Source organism: Temnothorax longispinosus, chromosome 3, assembly GCF_030848805.1.
Source record: "Temnothorax longispinosus isolate EJ_2023e chromosome 3, Tlon_JGU_v1, whole genome shotgun sequence".
In the NCBI taxonomy this organism is placed as follows: domain Eukaryota; kingdom Metazoa; phylum Arthropoda; class Insecta; order Hymenoptera; family Formicidae; genus Temnothorax; species Temnothorax longispinosus.
The window spans coordinates 23,825,285-23,843,426 of NC_092360.1; the positions used below are offsets into that span (position 1 = coordinate 23,825,285).

An 18,142-nucleotide genomic window follows, 5' to 3' on the forward strand; every position below is an offset into this window, starting at 1 on the left:
TTTAAGCTTCTCTGGCATACTAAGATAATAAATCTTATACATTCCAGCAAAAGTTACACGTTCTATTCTTTTTAAAAAAGCAGTTCATCTAATAGACAATTATTTTTATGAATTTTTATTATTTCATTCCATGGCCATTTTGGCTATTTAATAGAATAGCTTTCAATTAAAGAAAAATATAAAAAAAAGAATATATAATTAAACATTCTAAGAAACAGACAAAATCAAATAATAAAATTTATATATATATATATATATATGTATATGATAAAACACATTTATATATAAATATATACTATACATATATCAAACATCCAATCTTTATCTCAGATATAAATCAGCGAATGTTCTCCATGGCTCCATGTAATATTCAATATAAACATTCTTTCCAATTCGTTGGAGATTTGAGATCCAATTGGATCTTGATATACCTAAGAATTATGCCTAAAAATTCATGCTATTTATCATCTATTTTTATCTATATTAATTTGTCGATCATTATTCTCGATAGATTGACCCAATCGTTTGTAATAAAATAGAGGATTTTCTACTCTACAACCCCAACTAACGATCACGTAGCTATAGTCAACGTTAATAAATGGACATAACTGTCTGGTTTTCTTTAAGTTTTCCTGATTCACCTGGAACTTTAATGGAAATAGAATAGTATAAAATCGTACCCGGATAGCTAAAATCTGTCGAGAACAGATTTTGAAAGTGTCTGTTACAAATTTTGTCGATAGAATGCCAACAAAAATATGTAACAGACTATATAGACAGATTGACTGAGCAGAAACTGAGCAAAACTTTTCATTTTGTAATCAATCAAGTAATGTATTCTATTTCAATGTTTACGACATGATTCTATTCGGTTTCTGCCGACACGCTGCTGTCAGATTATATCGACAGACTTGATTCCAGCAAAACTAGAGTTTAATGCGGACACGGATGATATCGGATCTGTTGCAATATCTGCAGAGTAAATCTGCTGCCAATCTCTATCGTCATACTGCAAACATTTTTGCTTATTGAGCGATTATACCGATTACAAAAATCTTTATTTTTTATATTTTTCTATTTTTAACAAAGATTTTCGTACATTATCTCGTCGAATATCTCTAATATGAGCTTTGTCCGTCTCATATCTCTATTGAGCCATTTTAATATTAATCGTTGCATCGTCGCTCATCACGTACTGATTAGCAATTTCCGGGAGCAATATTGATTCATCGCGGTAATAATAATCACGACTAATGGGGAAATAGTTGATAAAATCCTTTAGATAAAGATTATTAGCTTTCTTCTAGCGTTATTCATTGTGTTCTTCCGCGATGAGGACCGCGGACTATATGCTCAAAATACGTCATCTATTTAGATTGCATTCTCGAACTTTGCGTTAACGTTGTCTCGCGAGGTCAAACGGTCACGTCGAAAGATATAAACGTTTACTCGAACACACTGGCCAGACGATGTTCTATCAATACTTGGCTGTTTTCGTCTTTCACGGGGTACGTGATAATAAAGTGGCGACGTTGTATCAGCGGTCAGATAATGCGCATGATATGGTGATCTCTATACGACTCATGCGCAATGCGCAATCCGGAAGAAGCGACTATTTAGTCGCGTCACGACGACACGCACTTTAACGATGAACAACTATATCTAAATGTGAATACGCGATAATGCCGATAACGATAAAAGTTATCCCTGCAGACAGTTATCTCCGCGAAGAGCGTGTACAAGGTCCGCCGCGTTGAACCGTTGAACCAGCTTCTTCTAGTATCATATGGAGCACATTAAGCAATCGAGATGCAAACTGTACATTTGTATTCATCGCAGTAAAATTTTTGTGTTGTTATGACAACGGTGTAGTGGTACGGGCTTGTCGTACACGGGGCTTCAAGAAATTAAATTTCTAAAAAACGAGAAAAAGAAACATCATGTCGGAGATAAAAGTGCTAGATGGTGGTTTTTCCACGCAACTGTCCACCCACGTAGGTGAGAAGATCGATGGTGATCCTTTGTGGACTGCACGTTTCCTCATAACCGAACCGAAGGCTGTCTTCGCTACTCATATGGATTTCTTACGTGCCGGTGCCGATATTATAGAGACCAACACGTATCAAGCAACCATCGACGGTTTTGTAAAATATCTGGGCATCACGGAGGAAGAGAGTCTCGAGATCATCCGTAAAGCTGTCGATTATGCTAAAGATGCCGTGAACGCTTACAGTAAAGAAATAGAGGATGATGAAAACGTGAGGAACCGAAAGCCATTGATCGCTGGATCTTGCGGTCCTTACGGCGCCTGCTTGCACGATGGCTCAGAATATACTGGTTCGTACTGTGCTCGTGTATCGCGAGAATTTTTGATCGACTGGCATAGGCCTCGCGTACGCGCATTGCTGGAGAAAGGTGTTGATCTATTGGCGATAGAAACGATACCTTGCGTCCGCGAGGCGGAGGCTGTAATCGATCTACTCAAGGAATTCCCGAATACGCAGGCATGGCTAACATTCTCCTGTAGAGACGATGGAAAGAGCTTGGCAGACGGCAGCGACTTTCAAGAGATTGCCGTGAGATGTTACAAAAATGCCCTGCCTGGACAAATATTAGCGATCGGCGTTAATTGTATTGCTCCACACGTCGTTACCACCCTGCTGCAAGATATCAATAAAGGCAAATCAAACGATCTTATACCATTGGTGGTATATCCTAATAGCGGAGAAAAATATATAGTAGCTGAAGGATGGACCAAGGAAGGAGAAGCTCCCTCTTTGCACGAATTCATTGACGAGTGGCTGGATCTTGGCGTTCGTTACATCGGTGGATGTTGTAGGACATACGCGACGGATGTCAAACGAATAAGATCTAAAGTGGACCAACGGCTAACGTAGACATGTATTTGCAAATTTAATAACCGTTGAGAGGATGACTTTACACAATTTTTATAATAATATTATTTTATAATGATATATTAAATGCTTCCACAAACGCAAAATATATATTATAAAACATGATTAGATGAATAATGAATCCAAATTTTATTTCCATCTCTGAATAAATATGTATATATGCATGGCATGTATATGCACTACAATATGCACTACACTAATATTGTTTGAAATAATATCGATTTGATAGAAGCAATTATAGTTTTGGATCTATTTCATCTGTAATTCTGATGGAATATGGCACGTCATGTATCGTTGTATTACTATGAAAATAACCACGTCGTTGAATGACATCTTTAACTAAATTCTGCTTGTACGTCATCCATCTAAAATGAAAGCCAGTAGAGGGAATAGTACAAGAATTTCTATAAATCATCAAGTCAATCGATACGTGAAAAAAATCTGAGAATGTGACTGAAATTATGTTTGATATAATTTATCGTACTTTCGATTTAAGAGAAACTCATTGATCAACTGTTTCTTAGTTGGGTATTTTGAGTCCATAAACAGTTTCACACGCCCCCAGATATTGGCACGATTGTGCTCAAACAACCAATAACGCGGGATGAGAAAACATCGTACTGGTGTAATCGCTACAATTCTTCGATGAAGCATTTTCTCGCCTACGTAATTAAACATTGACTTGATACATCTCACAATGCATTATATAGGTAGGAAAGTAATACAAAAGTTGTGACTATAATTACGTGTTTCTCACCTAAACCGAAACATGCACCCCGGGAGAAGATGCATATTTGCATGAATATGGTACGAACATCATTCGGATAATGTACGTGAGATGTAACAGACGGTTCTCGCATTAATATCGCCGCAATATCGGTAATTTTGTGCCACCCTTTAACCTTAATTTTGCAATATTTATTAACACACACGCAAATCTACCACGTGTCCAAAATTATACCAACAAATAAAATCAACGTTATCTATACGCATAACCGTTATTCCGCTTCAATAAGTTTTACAGGCAAGCAAACCTCAATAATTTACTTACAAGTGGCTAGCTATTTTAGAGCGTGATAAATTTTCGCGACAACGTACGTCGACCCAAGTAATACTACTGACAATGAGAATAGAATAGTAAAAAGAAGAATGACTGTGAATACTCACAACGTCCAAAAGTGTGGCGGTAACGATGCTTGATCGATCGACTTCGTCTTGCGTTTCAACGGGTCTCTGTAATAATAAATGAAATTGATAAACACACACATTCTCTTTGTTATAAATTTTTATAATCAGCACACAGTGTGAGATATCAAAATGTTTGCAACAACAATTTAAAAAGTTGTCCTGATTATGTACAATCATTATAATTAGTAATAATTCAATTCAAACAAGTTACTGTTACATGTGATAAACAAAACTTTTTGTGCATTTTTGTGCGAGAAGTGCAAACTATGTTGGTCGTATTAAAATTATATTAACGCAGAACGCATGAGCCCGATGCGTGTACGCGAATGCCGTTGCGTGATTGGTGTATCTATCGAAAATTAGTGCAAACGCAAAGCATTACGTGGTGTCGTAATAGATGTAAAGAAATAGCATTTTTTAAGGTTTTATCAAGACAAAAAAAAACAGTATATATATATATATATATATATATATATATAAGAGAATAAAGTTTTCTTTTCTTAATTCGTACTGGAATGGATTTGTCAAGTGGATTCGATTCAAGCTCGACAGATTCCGCAATCTGTCTCGACACTCTTCGTGATTGTTTTTGTGGACCAAAATTTTCGGAATCATATAATTCGTATTGTGTTCCATGATAAGAAGAACGTTCGCGAACGAGCATATGCTCAATAAGGCGACATTTCCCACTCAAAATAAAATGCACGTAGTTCACCATGCCTCTTCCATCGCCTAATAAAACCTTTCAAATTAATTCGTTAGTATTTTCTGTATACTTTTTTATCAGACTTGTGTCTTACTTCTGAGAATTTCTGTGAGAATGTTGAACAATATTGAAATCTTTAAAAGATGATTATTGCACCGCCAGGTCATTTACCTCATTAGGCTTAAAGTCCTTCAGTTTACTCAGAATACAACACTCTCGTACCGTCTCTTCATCCCACAACTTGAAATAATTAAAATGAACTAACGCATCGCGGAGAACGTCCCACTTCTTCGTCAAACTATCACGCAATATGCTATCGAAATCGTCCCGAGTAATTAGAAGCAAGTCGATCGATGCTAAATGGTGTTCGTAAATGAGAAATGGTATAAATTTTGATGAAAGATATATATATATATTGTGTTGTCATAATTCATTTCTACCAACTTTTTGTGATTATCGTTGATGTTCTCGACACTGTGTGCAATAATGCAACTTCGCCAAACATGTCACCTGCATGCATGATTCCCATATCTACAACTTCCTCATTACCTATAACGGAAAATATACCTTACGTAACTATATAAGCTACATGATTTTTCTTTGGAAATGATCCTCGTTCACGGACATATAAATTACCTTGAAAGATTAAGGTTGTAAAAAAAAAAAATAATGATGTAAATTAACAATAAGAAAAGATTAACGTGGTATTCATCAGACGTTATAAACTAAATGGAAAATGTTGATACATCTCGTATCTCTGTTTCATGTACAAAATTAAACAGCGAATGTTTTCCATATGTAATATCTAATACAACGGATCTTTTTGTGCTCAAGATTGCATGAAACTTTGTGCTAGTATTCTTCCTCACCTGTTAATTCATTGATCGCTACTTTTGACAGCGTGACTTCACCATTTATAATAAAATAAAGATTTTCCGCTCTACGACTCTGACGAACGATTATTCGATCAGCCGGTAAATATTGATAAATACACACAGTTGCCAGCTTTTCTTTCAAGTCCTCCGGATGCTTTGCGAATGCGTGAAATTTTGTTATAAGATCATATATGTACACTTTGTCAGCAGAAGATCTTTCAGATGGTCTCACTAACAATATCGATCGATCCTTAAATCAAGCACAGTACGTCTTTTACGCATTACAATACTATAAATCTTTTTATTTCCATTTACTTTCTTCTATATCTACTTTTGGCGCAGGTTAGGTTCTGAGCACTTGGCCGAATTTACGAATACCTTTAATGTGAGCAACTTTTTTTCTATTTTGTGTCTCTGCTGAGCCATTTTAATATTAATCGTCACATCGTCGCTAATTTCCTCGATTATTGGTTCCTCTGTTATCCAATCCATATACTCGAAAACGCGCCGCACAGCCGACCGAAACAAATAACGACCTTTTAATCTATCAGGCTAAATAAAAATAATTATGTATAATCTTTGTCTCTTGTTCTCTCTGTCTCCATTTTTTTATTTTAATAATTTTAAAAATTAATTTATAATATATAATGATAAATAATTCTAAATCTCTTAAATAAGGCTATTTTTCTATATATTATATGTTATAACGTTATATGAGATCGTTCTTCGAAACGTCATCCCAATGATTATTTTTTCTTCTTACCCTAATCAGAGTCTTCCTAGGCAATAATTTATATGCGAGCGACTGACGCAAAGAACTTCTTCTTGCCTTGTACAGAGACATATCTCAGGATAGAAAAATATGAAATTTTATTTTTTCTACAAATTTTATCATTGATTTCTTTATTATTACAAGTACGCGAGGTACCAAAAACTGTCGCAATTGTCGCAAGACGCAAACTGACGTTGGGTGAGTGAATTGTTTGATCAATCGCTAAAATCAAGACTAATCAAGAGCTCCACGTCCACGCTCCACTGCTCCAACGCCACCAACCTATAAAATTCAAAAAACGTCGCCGCCGGCCGCTCGGTGGCGTTCGTAAGCAATCTCATTTGAGAAAATGACAAAATATGGTGGAACCAATAAGAGCCCGGACACACACTTCTGCATAACGCAGAATGTGTAAGCATAAGGGCTCAGTCACAATGAGAAAAATAAGGAATAAGATAAAGGAATAAGGAATAAGGCATGTTGCATCTCACTTTAATGTACGTGTACTAAAGTGAGATGCGACATTCCTTTATTCCTTATTCCTTTATCTTATTCCTTATTTTTCTCATTGTGACTGAGCCTTAAGAAAATTGATTGGTCCATACACATGTGTATAAGGAAATAGACCAATCAATTTTCTTATGCTTACGCGTTAAGGCTCAGTCACAATGAGAAAATAAGGAATAAGATAAAGGAATAAGGAATAAAGGAATGTCGCATCTCACTTTAGTACACGTACATTAAAGTGAGATGCAACATGCCTTATTCCTTATTCCTTTATCTTATTCCTTATTTTTCTCATTGTGACTGAGCCCTTATGCGTTGTGCAGAAGTGTGTGCTCCCCGCTTAAGATTCTCCCATGTCTCTCTAAAACCGTCTTCGACCTATGGCCGGTATTCATAGTCGGTTCTTATATTTAAGACCGTCTTAAGTACAATCTTAAGACGTCATGAACCAATCACAGAGCCGTATTAGCATCTTAAGACATTACTTAAGACGGTCTTGAAATAAGAACCGACTATGAATACCGGCCTATGAATACCGCGGCCTAGAAAAAGGCGCGCGTAAAGGTGAAATTTCATGGGCAGTGAAAAGCAGCAGCAGATCGTACTGATTGGCTATAAAATAGAGGAGTTCTAGGTCGGTATTCATAGTCGGTTCTTATATTTAAGACCATCTTAAGTACAATCTTAAGATGTCATTAACCAATCACAGAGCCGTATTAGTATCTTAAGATATTACTTAAGACGGTCTTGAAATAAGATCTGATTATGAATACCGGCCCTAGAAACTCGAGAACTTCTCTATTTTGTAGCCAATCAGTATGATCTGCTGGAGCACACACTTCTGCACAACGCATACGGCGTAAGCATAAAAAAATTGCGTGGTCTATTTCCTTATATGCACATGTGTATGGACCACGCAAGTTTCTTATGCTTATGGAGGATTCACACTGCGTCCGATGTTCGACGTACGACGATCCGACATCCAATAGGAAATTTTTGTCTCTAATAATAAATTCTGTTATTGGATTTCGGATCGTCGTACGTCGAACATCGGACGTGATCGGACGCAATGTAAATCCTCCAACACACACGAATCGACGGAAGACGTAAGACGTAAATCGTAAGGAAATCCACCAATCAGAGTTGACTATTCCCCTCTTTAAGAGGGAAGAAGAGGGGAATAGTCGACTCTGATTAGTGGATTTCCTTACGATTTACGTCTTACGTCTTCCGTCGATTCGTGTGTCCGGGGCTTTACGCAGTATGCGTTGTGCAGAAGTGTGTGTTCGGGCCCTTAAGTTCCGTCGAGATTTCGTGAGTTTTCGAACGCCGTGACATGACAAGATTCTTAACCTTAACCTGATTCTGATTCTTAATTCTTGCAGTTTGCAGTTTCTGTGGATTTCAGACGCATCGTTGTTTTCGGATCGTTTTCTTGGTGCGATTTCTATTGTGACTTCAAAACGATAAAATGGTAATAATCGACAGTGATCGGCGTGTGTTGCAGGCAGTTTAATTTTTCAGTTTTAAGATTATTTCATACGATTCATCATACGAACAGGTTATGTTAATAATGACAATTGATTTTGGTTGTTTATTCTACTGTGGACTTTCATGTATCGTAAATCGTTAATATCACGTACACGTAATATTGACAATTAAAAAGTACTAAAACGTATTTGTACCTTGCTTTATAAAAATAGTTTACTGTGCGGTTTTCAAGCCACGTCTTAACCACTGTTTTGTGCGAAATAGTATAAGAAACTGGACTCAACGCAAAAGATTTTATCTCTATTGCAATACGTGTTATAATTTTAGAGCTTCGGTTTGCCGTCAATTATACCCAAGCCTGCCGTACCCGAGCAATTCAACGTTAAAAGTGGAACCAACTATGACCTACCCAATCCTATGGTGTCAGGGTATGAAACGTTAATTAAATTTATTGGAAAAACCCAAGTTATAGAAATTAACTAACGCTTTACCATCTTTCAGATACGGTAAATGTATCTGACGTATATAGATACGTTTACTGTCTAAATTCACATTGAGGATTTCATTACGGTAATCATACATAACGTTAATGGTAATCGTAAACCTTATTCTCTCGAAAATAACGTTGGACATTATCTGAATAGCGTTACAGTGAACAATGTATATGGACAGTTATGCCTTTCAACCGATAATGTAAATTTAGATGGTGAACGTATCTATATAATTTAGATACATTTACCATATCCGAAAGACGGTATTGCCGTTGCAAAAACTTCTTATATATATATATATACATATATATATATATATATATATATGTATATATATATATATATAATGTTTGATATAAAATAGTACAGTTCTTTTAAGGCAGTTTTTAGCGTTAATCTTGTTTGTTTAGTCTGTCAGCAGTCAGACAGAGCGTTGGTTATGCACATCCCTTGGAAGCTTCAGAGAGAAATGTAAGATTCATTGTGTATTCTATTAATATGGACAATTTTAAAACAGCAACGTGTAATTGCAATTATGTTTTAGTATCAAAAGAATCAAGATCGCATGAATATGATATTGCTCAGGAATACGCAAGGACTACACGCACCGTTGCGCATAGCGATGGAATTAAAAGCTACTGAGAAGATTGGAAGACTTCCATTTTTACCATCGTCTAATGTGATGCGAGATATTTTGCTTGGACAGGATCAAGATATAGGGTATTTATAGCCTATATCTTATTGATCATTATTGCAGATCAATCTGTATCCGACGATTTTTATTTGTCTATATATTATTGTTTATAGATTTGAAGATATCTTTAATACGCCCGAATTCAGGGAACAAATGGGACAGCCACATGCAGTCGTAGAAAATCACCTCGGAGTATTGTAAAGTTGAAGGTTGCAAAAATTTGGTCGTGATAAAAAATGAAAACTTTATATGGACTTAATAATAACTATTACTAAATTAATTCTTATAAGTTAAATGTATTACACTTTTTCTTTCTGGTGGTATTTTAAAAATAAATGTCGATAGTGAAAAAATGACACATTTAACATTCATATACCCGATAAAGTTAATATTGATATATTTAGTTAACACAAGAGCATTAATTTTCTTCGTAAAAACTCAAGTACGTTATTAGGTTAATTCAAATCATTTAGCTTTATTATTGTTATTCGAAAACTGGGGTCGATAGTGTATCTTGAAATGAGGTGAAAATTACAAAAGTGAGGAAATTCACTAGCGTATCTACCATTTCAATTGTCGAAATCTAATAAAATCTGTTCACTTTTGTAATTTTCACCTCGTTTCTCTCAAGATACATAATCGCTGTATATATGTACAGTCGAGCATTGTTATAAACAAGTACTTACTGGGGACTGGAGACTGGGGCTCGATTCTTTTACAAAAACGTTGCAAGTTGATTGGCTAAAAGCCATATGCGATAACTTTTCTGTAATAGCATACGTTGCGCATATATTCTCTTGCGAATGACGTCAAGAGTCGAGGCCTGTCCATAACAGTTAATCAATGCTAGATAGTCTAGATACTGTATTTTCATTCGATTATCAGCTAGAAACTTTACCACGCGACATTTTTTAAAGAAAAATTTTCAGAATGAATTTTTAAACCAACGCTATACATCTTTCACTTTCATTTTTCATTAACAATGAAGCATGTTTTCTCTAAAAGCTGTATTGCGAATAACTACATAGTATTATTTCCTAATTTGAATTCATATGAGAAAATTGTACAAAATATTAAAATTTATTTGATAATAAGCGATTACATAAAGAGATGGATTTGGTCTATTAAAATTGTGTTGATGTGCAAATCTTAATAACTTTAGGCTGCTGGCTGCGTTCCAGAACCATAAGAGTGTGGTTTTGTAACGCTGAACGCTGAACGCAGCACGCAGCCTTGAAACGTGATATCAAGCTAATCAAGCGGATCTACTCGCTAACCTAACCGGTGTTAATGGTTAATATGTGCACGACTGTAAAAATTTTGGACGGCGGCTTTTCCGGGCAGCTGTCGCGACACGTGGGTGCCAAGATCGACGGAGACCCGCTGTGGACGGCGCGATTCCTCGCGACCAATCCCACTGCCGTGTACGCCACGCACTTGGACTTTTTGCGCGCCGGCGCCGACATTATCGAGACTAATACCTACCAAGCGTCTGTGCCTGGCTTGACAAAGTATCTGAACATAAGCGAATGCAAGAGTCTGGATTTGTTCGCCACGGCAGTGCACTTGGCTAAGAAAGCTGTGGACGATTACGCCGAAAAAGAGAAACTCAGCGTCGACGGCAGACCCAAGGTCGCTGGCGCCTGTGGTCCTTATGGCGCTTATTTGCACAATGCGTCTGAATATACCGGCTCCTATGGAAAAACCGTGTCCCGACGAGAACTGATCGACTGGCACAGACCACGCGTTAAGGCGCTCGTGGACGCTGGTGTTGATCTGTTGGCTCTGGAAACTATACCCTGCATCGAGGAAGCGGAAGCCTTACTGGAGTTGATGAAAGAGTACCCACACGCTCGTGCATGGCTCTCGTTTTCGTGCCGAGATGATCAGTTCATATCGGACGGCAGTCTATTCCAGGAAGTAGCGCTGCGTTGTTATCGCACTTTGCCGTCGCAAATCGTCGCGGTTGGCGTGAACTGCATCGATCCGAGGCACGTCACTCCCTTACTACGAGGTATCAACACTATCAACGCGAGCGCATCGTCAAGGCAGGCGCATCATCAAATTCCCTTGGTGGTGTATCCCAACAGAGGTGGCAGTTTATCCGCGACCAACGAATGGACCGCGGTCCCAGATGATCATTCCCTGAATCTGCCTATATCGGAATGGTTGGACATCGGGGTTTCTTACATCGGCGGTTGCTGCAAGGTCTTTGCCGAAGACATTAAGACGATACGATCGGAAGTGAATCGATATCGAGCAATGAAAGCACAAGATGCAGTTTTTATAGATATCGATACATAAACTGGTTAAAAACAAAGATTATAACTTTTTTATTTTATCGCGTACTACTAAAGATGGGTGCATTCATTACAAAATGATTTGCAGAGACAGAGTTTGAAAATTGCAGTTAATGCAACATTTATTGTTGGAGTTGCGGCGGAAACCTTGATCTCGGTGCACATGTAAACGTTTTAAAAATCAAGCATATATTTTTTTTATAAACAGAGATGCCATTTTATTAAATACATTTTAAATTTCTTTAATTTTTAAATTTATTTCCTAAATAAATGATTATACTGACTCAATAATAAAATGTTTAATCGCTAGAGAATCAACGGTGTCGTTTATTATTCCAGAGATTTATCAATATATATCAAGGATTCGCCTACTAGATAGGTTTTACCCGCTACGCTGACTTGGACGCTTTCTGTTTCTGTATCTACGTTAAATACGGAATCCCGTGGAAGTTTGGTTTTTCCTTTTAAAATGTCTCCTGCTACCGGCCTGATTCTGGGTCCCAAATTTGGATCGTTGAACCGATACAAGACGATCGAAGCGGGATCTGGACAAGGAAAATATACAACAAGAAAATCATTAGTGCCAACTTGATTGTTGTTTGTGTACGTGAGAACGTGTATAAGAAATACATAAACATCATATAAGAAATTTACATTTCCTCATTTACCTTTTATATGCTTGTTTTGTTTTGCAATATAGGACACAATATCTGCAGCCGTTACAGTCGAAATTTCCATGGACAGTTCAAGTAAATTGCTACAACTTTGAGGATTAATAATACATATTGAAACTATGGGCTTTGCAAAAAAGTTCATGTACGGTGCACCTGGACAACATTCTTCTCTCGTCTTTTCTGGAGCTTCATCCGTATATTTAATGACAATATCGTGAAGCTGGATATAAATAAATAAAAATACAGTATAATGCGTTAAAATATATAATATATATAAAACGAAAATTATATATACGGTATTTGCTTACGCCTAATGTATTTTTGAGATACTCCTTGTTTGTTTCAAGTACATTGAATTCGTTAAAATCAAGGGTCAAATTCAGTGCACTGAAACCAACAGTTTCCATCTTCGCCTTGACAAGCTGCACGAACGGCATTACCCTTTTCATATATTTTTTCAGCTCAGCTTTGCCAGCAAACGCTGCGGAAAGCGCTTTATTGTCTGGTAATTTATTCTCATTTTTCTGTAATGTAGATTTATTGTTACACAAAAAAAATTAATCATATCGCATACTCGGCGTGTCGCTACAACTTACAGAGTACATTTCCCTCATCGTTGTAAGGATGATACTTTGCCAAGGAGGCCAAGTCTTTGCTACCCAGATAATTCCTTGCGTAGGTTTCTCCATGTCGGTGAAATCATTCTTTGCTTTAGACTTTTTTGGCGTCATGTAATTTTTTAGAAGAATTCTGAATGTATGAGCAGCATCCATTAGATATTCAGACGATTTTATTAAAATTTCGTTTATTTCTCCTACCACAGGCCATTTTGCATTTAATATACTGCCATCCTAATAAACCACATTAGTTGATAAAATTTTCCATTTATAGAAAGATTTACACAAGATAATATTTAAAAATATTTGCTTCACTGCCAAAACTTACCTTCTCAAGCAAGTCTCCCCATATATATTCGCAAACATGTGGACAAATGGGAGACAGAAGAATTATTTGAATCTCGATATACTTTTTAATTAGATCCAGATTAACCATTGGACTTGTTTGTAAATATTTATCTCTAGCTGTTTGAAATTCGTAAAATCCTGTCCTTAATGCTTCTTTATAGAGCATTTTCGAATAGTTTTCACCAGTCTCTCGTATTTTCAAATTAATTTCGCTACATCAAGTAAATGTATCATTTCAGTTCTGTAATAATGGTTTAAAAAAATAATAATAATAAAAAGGAAAAATTGAAATACCTTTCAAATACTTTATCATGAAAATCTTGCACGCCAGTGTGGCAGGAGTGTTGATTCATATTCAATATATCTTTGACCCATTCTATAAAATTATACAGTCTAAGAATTCCTGCATCGGCTGTACTTTCAATGAAATTAGCATCCTCTATCGAATCACCAGAATCAGCTAAACAGAGACGCATTCCATCAGCTGAGAATTTTTCTACAGCCTCGACAAGTGTTAAAAAGTTGCCCTCTGACTTGGACATCTGTGTGTTGAAACAATAAAAAAATTTCAATTAACAAGACGACAATCACTCGTTACAAGCAAAGCTTAATCAGATTCAAAGGCCAACGTCGAGCATATTTGGGTGTTGGTTGTTTTATTCAAGCGAGATTAATTATTATACATATTAAAATCCGTATGTTTCGACTTTACTCAACATCAGTCATCAGTCAGCGGTGAATTATTTGAAACATATAACTTTAAATCAAATTAAAAAACAAGTCATGATCAAGTCGTGTATATAAAGAAAATGAACAAGATAAAATAATAAATTGTCAAAATCAATGGCAATATCGGACTCATCGGTCAGCACTGTCAGCAGTATAAAATATTAAGAAATAGCATTTTTTCCCCTGCATATATACCAAGTCATAAAATAAAATTGTGCTAATTTTTTAACGGTTGTATGCGCGAAACTTCGAGTCCCACAAATTCATGATGTCAAGGTGATCAAAGTCCGCGTTAATAAAGGTGTCACAATATTGAAATTAAAATTTGATTTGATACAAATTTTGAATAATTTTATATTACCTTTGCTGAATTCAGAAGCAGATGACCATTTGCCCTTATTCCTCGTGGCCATAGCTCAGGCTGATTTGGCCATATTGCTGTATGATTGTAGAGAAAATATGTAAGATGATTTTGTATTAGATCTTTTCCTGACACCCTCAAATCTACGGGATACCAATACTGAAATTCGTGCCTCATACGATCTACAAATACTTTGTCTATATTTGTCTTAGGCCATTTAGCGTCTTTAAAGAAGATATAATCCCATACTTCTAATGTCATATCTGAAGCTCTAACAGAAACGGTTAGTGAAATATTAATAATCACAGATAAACAATACACGTATGTAACATCAACTTTAATCTTGATTACTTTATTCCAAACTCATTAGGTCCGTCTGCTTTAAAAGTTCCGCCTTGTAACAAATGCGCTATTGTATAATAAGCCATGTAAATAGTAGAATCTGACAGAGATTCTATCAACCAACTTTCATCCCATGGTAATTTTGTGCCTAAAAATACGAGAATTAAAAAAAAAACGCTTATAAGCATAAATAATTCTATACTTGATATGAAACAACTTGATTACCGAGTCCATATGTTCTGGAGCATGCGTGTTCGTGTAACCAATCGAAGCAAGCAAGAAAATTTTTTCTAACTTCATCGTGAAAGGTATCGAGATTCTTTAAAGCCTCAAGCGTTTCTTTCTTCCAGTTTTCTTCACCATAATCCAAATACCATTGATTACATAAAGCCACTACGCATTCATCATTTGATCTTGAAATAATAGTTTTTTCTGGTTCATAATAAATCACTGCTTCGCCACTGTTAACCATTTCTTTCTGAACCAGTTTCTTAATATCTTGTATCTTTTTGCCTTTATGTGGACCTACTAATAGTACGCCATCGTAAAATCCTTTCAAGTATGCTATCTCCTTTGCTTCTGCGAGTTTAACTTTGTCATTTTGGGACTGAATTTTTAACTGTTCATATAATGTTACTGCTAATAAATTGCCAAATTCTGGAACTTGGATGATTGGAATCTAGTATAATATTAAGTATAATATGTGAAAAATTTCATGATTCTTGCCGATCGCGTTCATCACAGTTAAGTACGTCACATTATATTATACATATACATATATAATCTACTTACTGGATTATATGGCAACACCATCTCGTCGGTAATTCCGTATTTTTCTCTAAGCGGCTGTTTCTTTTTTAGATCCACTAATGCAGCATAATCGTCAGGAGAATCACTAGGGACGGAAGTTACGATGCCAGTACCTTTGTCTTCTTTTATCGTTAACATAGGTAACGTATAAATTACCTTGTTAAATGTGAGGGGAGCTTCCAATTCCAGTCCTAATAAATCCTACAAACATTTTTTTATAAGAGAAAAATTTCGAAAAAATAACCAAAGTTTATTGAACAAATGAATAGTACTTTGCCCATGAACTTTCCAACAACATCTATCTTTCCCTCTTCTTTAAAGAAACCTTGATAGGACATATTCCTCGCCGCACGTTCTGTAGAAATATATACGTCCCCGCATGCTAAATTATACGCTATGTAGCTAATGTCTGGATGAACCCAACAGTTTGTTTGACCATACATTGTCTCCGGTTTTAAAGTTGCAGCTACGAGATAAACTGATTTATCGTCAAAACTCCTACAAAATAGTATATATACTGCTTATTTTACGAATTAAAAATCTAACAATAAGTGAGTTTCAATAAAATAATATAATGTAAAAGCATTACATGATTTTCTGAGGACGTAGAACTTTCATTTTGATCAATGTATATTCCTGTGGTCCAACACCTTCACCAGAGGATCTATCATGATCCATACAAGGTTGGCCATCTTTTGGCGAATAAATAGTGTATCTCTTTCCGTACTTGATTTTGTTTCTAGATTTCAAATGATGAAACTGCCAGCGTATAAAAGAATCATAAAATGAGTTTGCATCTGTCGTAATAAACGTTCTTCGCCAATCCACCTAGAATATTTAAAATCAGATTAATGAAACTTTGAAAATTATGCAACTATAATTACTATTTTTTTAGCTTACATGAAGACCGATAGATTTTAAGTCTTGCACAGCAAGTGGTGGAAAATATTCCAACCAATATGCAGCGTCGGCAAACTTCTTGATTTCCTCATTTTGTAAGCCAAGGGTTTGCATAATTTGCCACTGATATTTAGCCGAACCAGCTTTGGCAACCGCCTTACTCTGAAATTAACATCAATCAATTTCGATATTAAAAATATTTCTTGTGACATGCAAGTTGGAATTGGAATTTATAGAAATTGATAGAATTTTACCTTTTTTCCCTTGCTCTTGTCCTTTGGGGCATCAGTCTCTTTTTCCACCATTTCACGTTCTTCAGGAAACTTGGGTGGATAACCATATATTTCCATTTCTCTCGTCAATTTATCAGCACATGCTTTAATAGGCATACCCGTGCAATGAAAGCCAAAGGGAAAAAGCACTTTTTTCCCCAAGAGACGATTGTATCGAGTAGCAAACTGACGTATAAATATACACATTTATTAATATATCCATATGTAAAAGACAAATGAGATCAACAGATAAAAATAATAATATCAAGATATTAAAATGATGTTATATAAGAATATAAAATTGTAAAAACTTCAGATATATACCTCAGACTTTGATAATGAGAAAGTATGACCGAGATGGAGACGTCCATTCATATAAGGATATGGAAAAGTGGCAAAAAATTTTTCACCTGGTTTCTTATTTAGGGTAGATGCATTCACTTCGTATACCTTCGCAACTTCCCATTTCACTTGCATATTTCTCTCAATTTCCTGAAGGTATTTAACCTTAAAAGTTCCTTTCCTTTCCGTTGCCTATTACACAAGATTACTTTTTTTAGCACGTGATGCAAAGGAATATATATCATTATAATAAATCGAATATATTAAACTGCCAGATAACATAATCATTTCCACTGCATTTATCACAATTGAAAATTATGGATTGTGAAACCCAGTAGGCAGGTTAAGATGCACGAAGGTGCTTTATGCCTATGTATATATATGTGTAACGCAAGCAAAAGCAACAAAATTCATTGTCCGATAATCATATGTACTTACCATTTTAATTACGTTTATTGCAAATAGCAATAACTATAAATATTGCGCGATGCAAAATTGCGCGCAAGGCACGTGGAACGTGAAAGTGAAACCGGTGGAGTTCTGCCCCTTCCCTTGTTCCGCCTGCGATCACGACCACATGTATGTATGTATGTATGTAGAATAATGTATGCATGTCGTATGATGACGAAACATGTAGTACAGGTATTGCAGTTCATTACACTATTACAGTAAGCTATTACATAAGCATGTTGCTAAAAAGTGAATTGTACATACATACATACAATTCCTGAAGAGAAGTCATTTATCGAACTAATTCACAAAATTTTTTATTTACAAATTTGAAATTAATTAATATAGTGAGGATATA

The 18,142-nt window shown here is 35.8% G+C and overlaps 5 protein-coding genes across 8 annotated transcripts; 3 read left to right on the forward strand and 2 right to left on the reverse strand.

Moving 5' to 3' along the window:
- Positions 1-1,483: 1,483 nt before the first annotated feature.
- On the forward strand, positions 1,484-3,020 carry LOC139810732 (homocysteine S-methyltransferase YbgG-like). Its single transcript, XM_071774536.1, has one exon. The coding sequence runs from the start codon at positions 1,941-1,943 to the stop codon at positions 2,895-2,897; it is 957 nt and encodes a 318-aa protein (XP_071630637.1). The 5' UTR covers positions 1,484-1,940; the 3' UTR covers positions 2,898-3,020.
- LOC139810731 (uncharacterized) lies at positions 3,021-6,689 on the reverse strand. 2 transcript variants are annotated; one of them, XM_071774533.1, is made up of 10 exons: positions 6,448-6,689; positions 6,063-6,236; positions 5,679-5,934; positions 5,254-5,358; positions 4,981-5,165; positions 4,615-4,845; positions 4,083-4,148; positions 3,673-3,817; positions 3,400-3,577; positions 3,021-3,280 (listed from the first exon to the last, which is right to left on the reverse strand). In XM_071774533.1, the coding sequence occupies exons 1-10, from the start codon at positions 6,526-6,528 to the stop codon at positions 3,151-3,153; spliced, it is 1,551 nt and encodes a 516-aa protein (XP_071630634.1). In that variant the 5' UTR covers positions 6,529-6,689; the 3' UTR covers positions 3,021-3,150. The 2 variants fall into 2 exon arrangements, with proteins under 2 accessions (XP_071630634.1, XP_071630635.1); XM_071774534.1 differs by lacking the exon at positions 4,615-4,845 and having other exon boundaries at positions 6,448-6,688.
- Positions 6,690-8,278: 1,589 nt separating this feature from the next.
- On the forward strand, positions 8,279-9,889 carry Pomp (proteasome maturation protein). Its single transcript, XM_071772369.1, has 5 exons — positions 8,279-8,437; positions 8,782-8,882; positions 9,356-9,416; positions 9,490-9,665; positions 9,753-9,889. Exons 1-5 carry the CDS (start codon positions 8,435-8,437, stop codon positions 9,838-9,840), a joined length of 429 nt encoding a protein of 142 aa, XP_071628470.1. The 5' UTR covers positions 8,279-8,434; the 3' UTR covers positions 9,841-9,889.
- Positions 9,890-10,717: 828 nt separating this feature from the next.
- LOC139809465 (homocysteine S-methyltransferase-like) lies at positions 10,718-12,921 on the forward strand. 3 transcript variants are annotated; one of them, XR_011731105.1, is made up of 3 exons: positions 10,718-11,847; positions 12,279-12,542; positions 12,640-12,921. XR_011731105.1 is itself a non-coding variant. In XM_071772368.1 (1 exon), the coding sequence occupies exon 1, from the start codon at positions 10,930-10,932 to the stop codon at positions 11,941-11,943; it is 1,014 nt and encodes a 337-aa protein (XP_071628469.1). In that variant the 5' UTR covers positions 10,722-10,929; the 3' UTR covers positions 11,944-12,253. The 3 variants fall into 3 exon arrangements, 1 of the variants encoding a protein (XP_071628469.1); XR_011731104.1 differs by having other exon boundaries at positions 10,722-12,104; XM_071772368.1 differs by lacking the exons at positions 12,279-12,542; positions 12,640-12,921 and having other exon boundaries at positions 10,722-12,253.
- On the reverse strand, positions 12,132-17,929 carry Leurs (Leucyl-tRNA synthetase). Its single transcript, XM_071772363.1, has 16 exons — positions 17,773-17,929; positions 17,317-17,526; positions 16,975-17,178; positions 16,721-16,882; positions 16,410-16,648; positions 16,093-16,318; positions 15,803-16,021; positions 15,236-15,689; positions 15,020-15,158; positions 14,669-14,939; positions 13,873-14,120; positions 13,559-13,790; positions 13,210-13,464; positions 12,922-13,137; positions 12,608-12,833; positions 12,132-12,484 (listed from the first exon to the last, which is right to left on the reverse strand). The coding sequence occupies exons 1-16, from the start codon at positions 17,773-17,775 to the stop codon at positions 12,270-12,272; spliced, it is 3,519 nt and encodes a 1,172-aa protein (XP_071628464.1). The 5' UTR covers positions 17,776-17,929; the 3' UTR covers positions 12,132-12,269.
- Between the last annotated feature and the right edge of the window lie 213 nt (positions 17,930-18,142).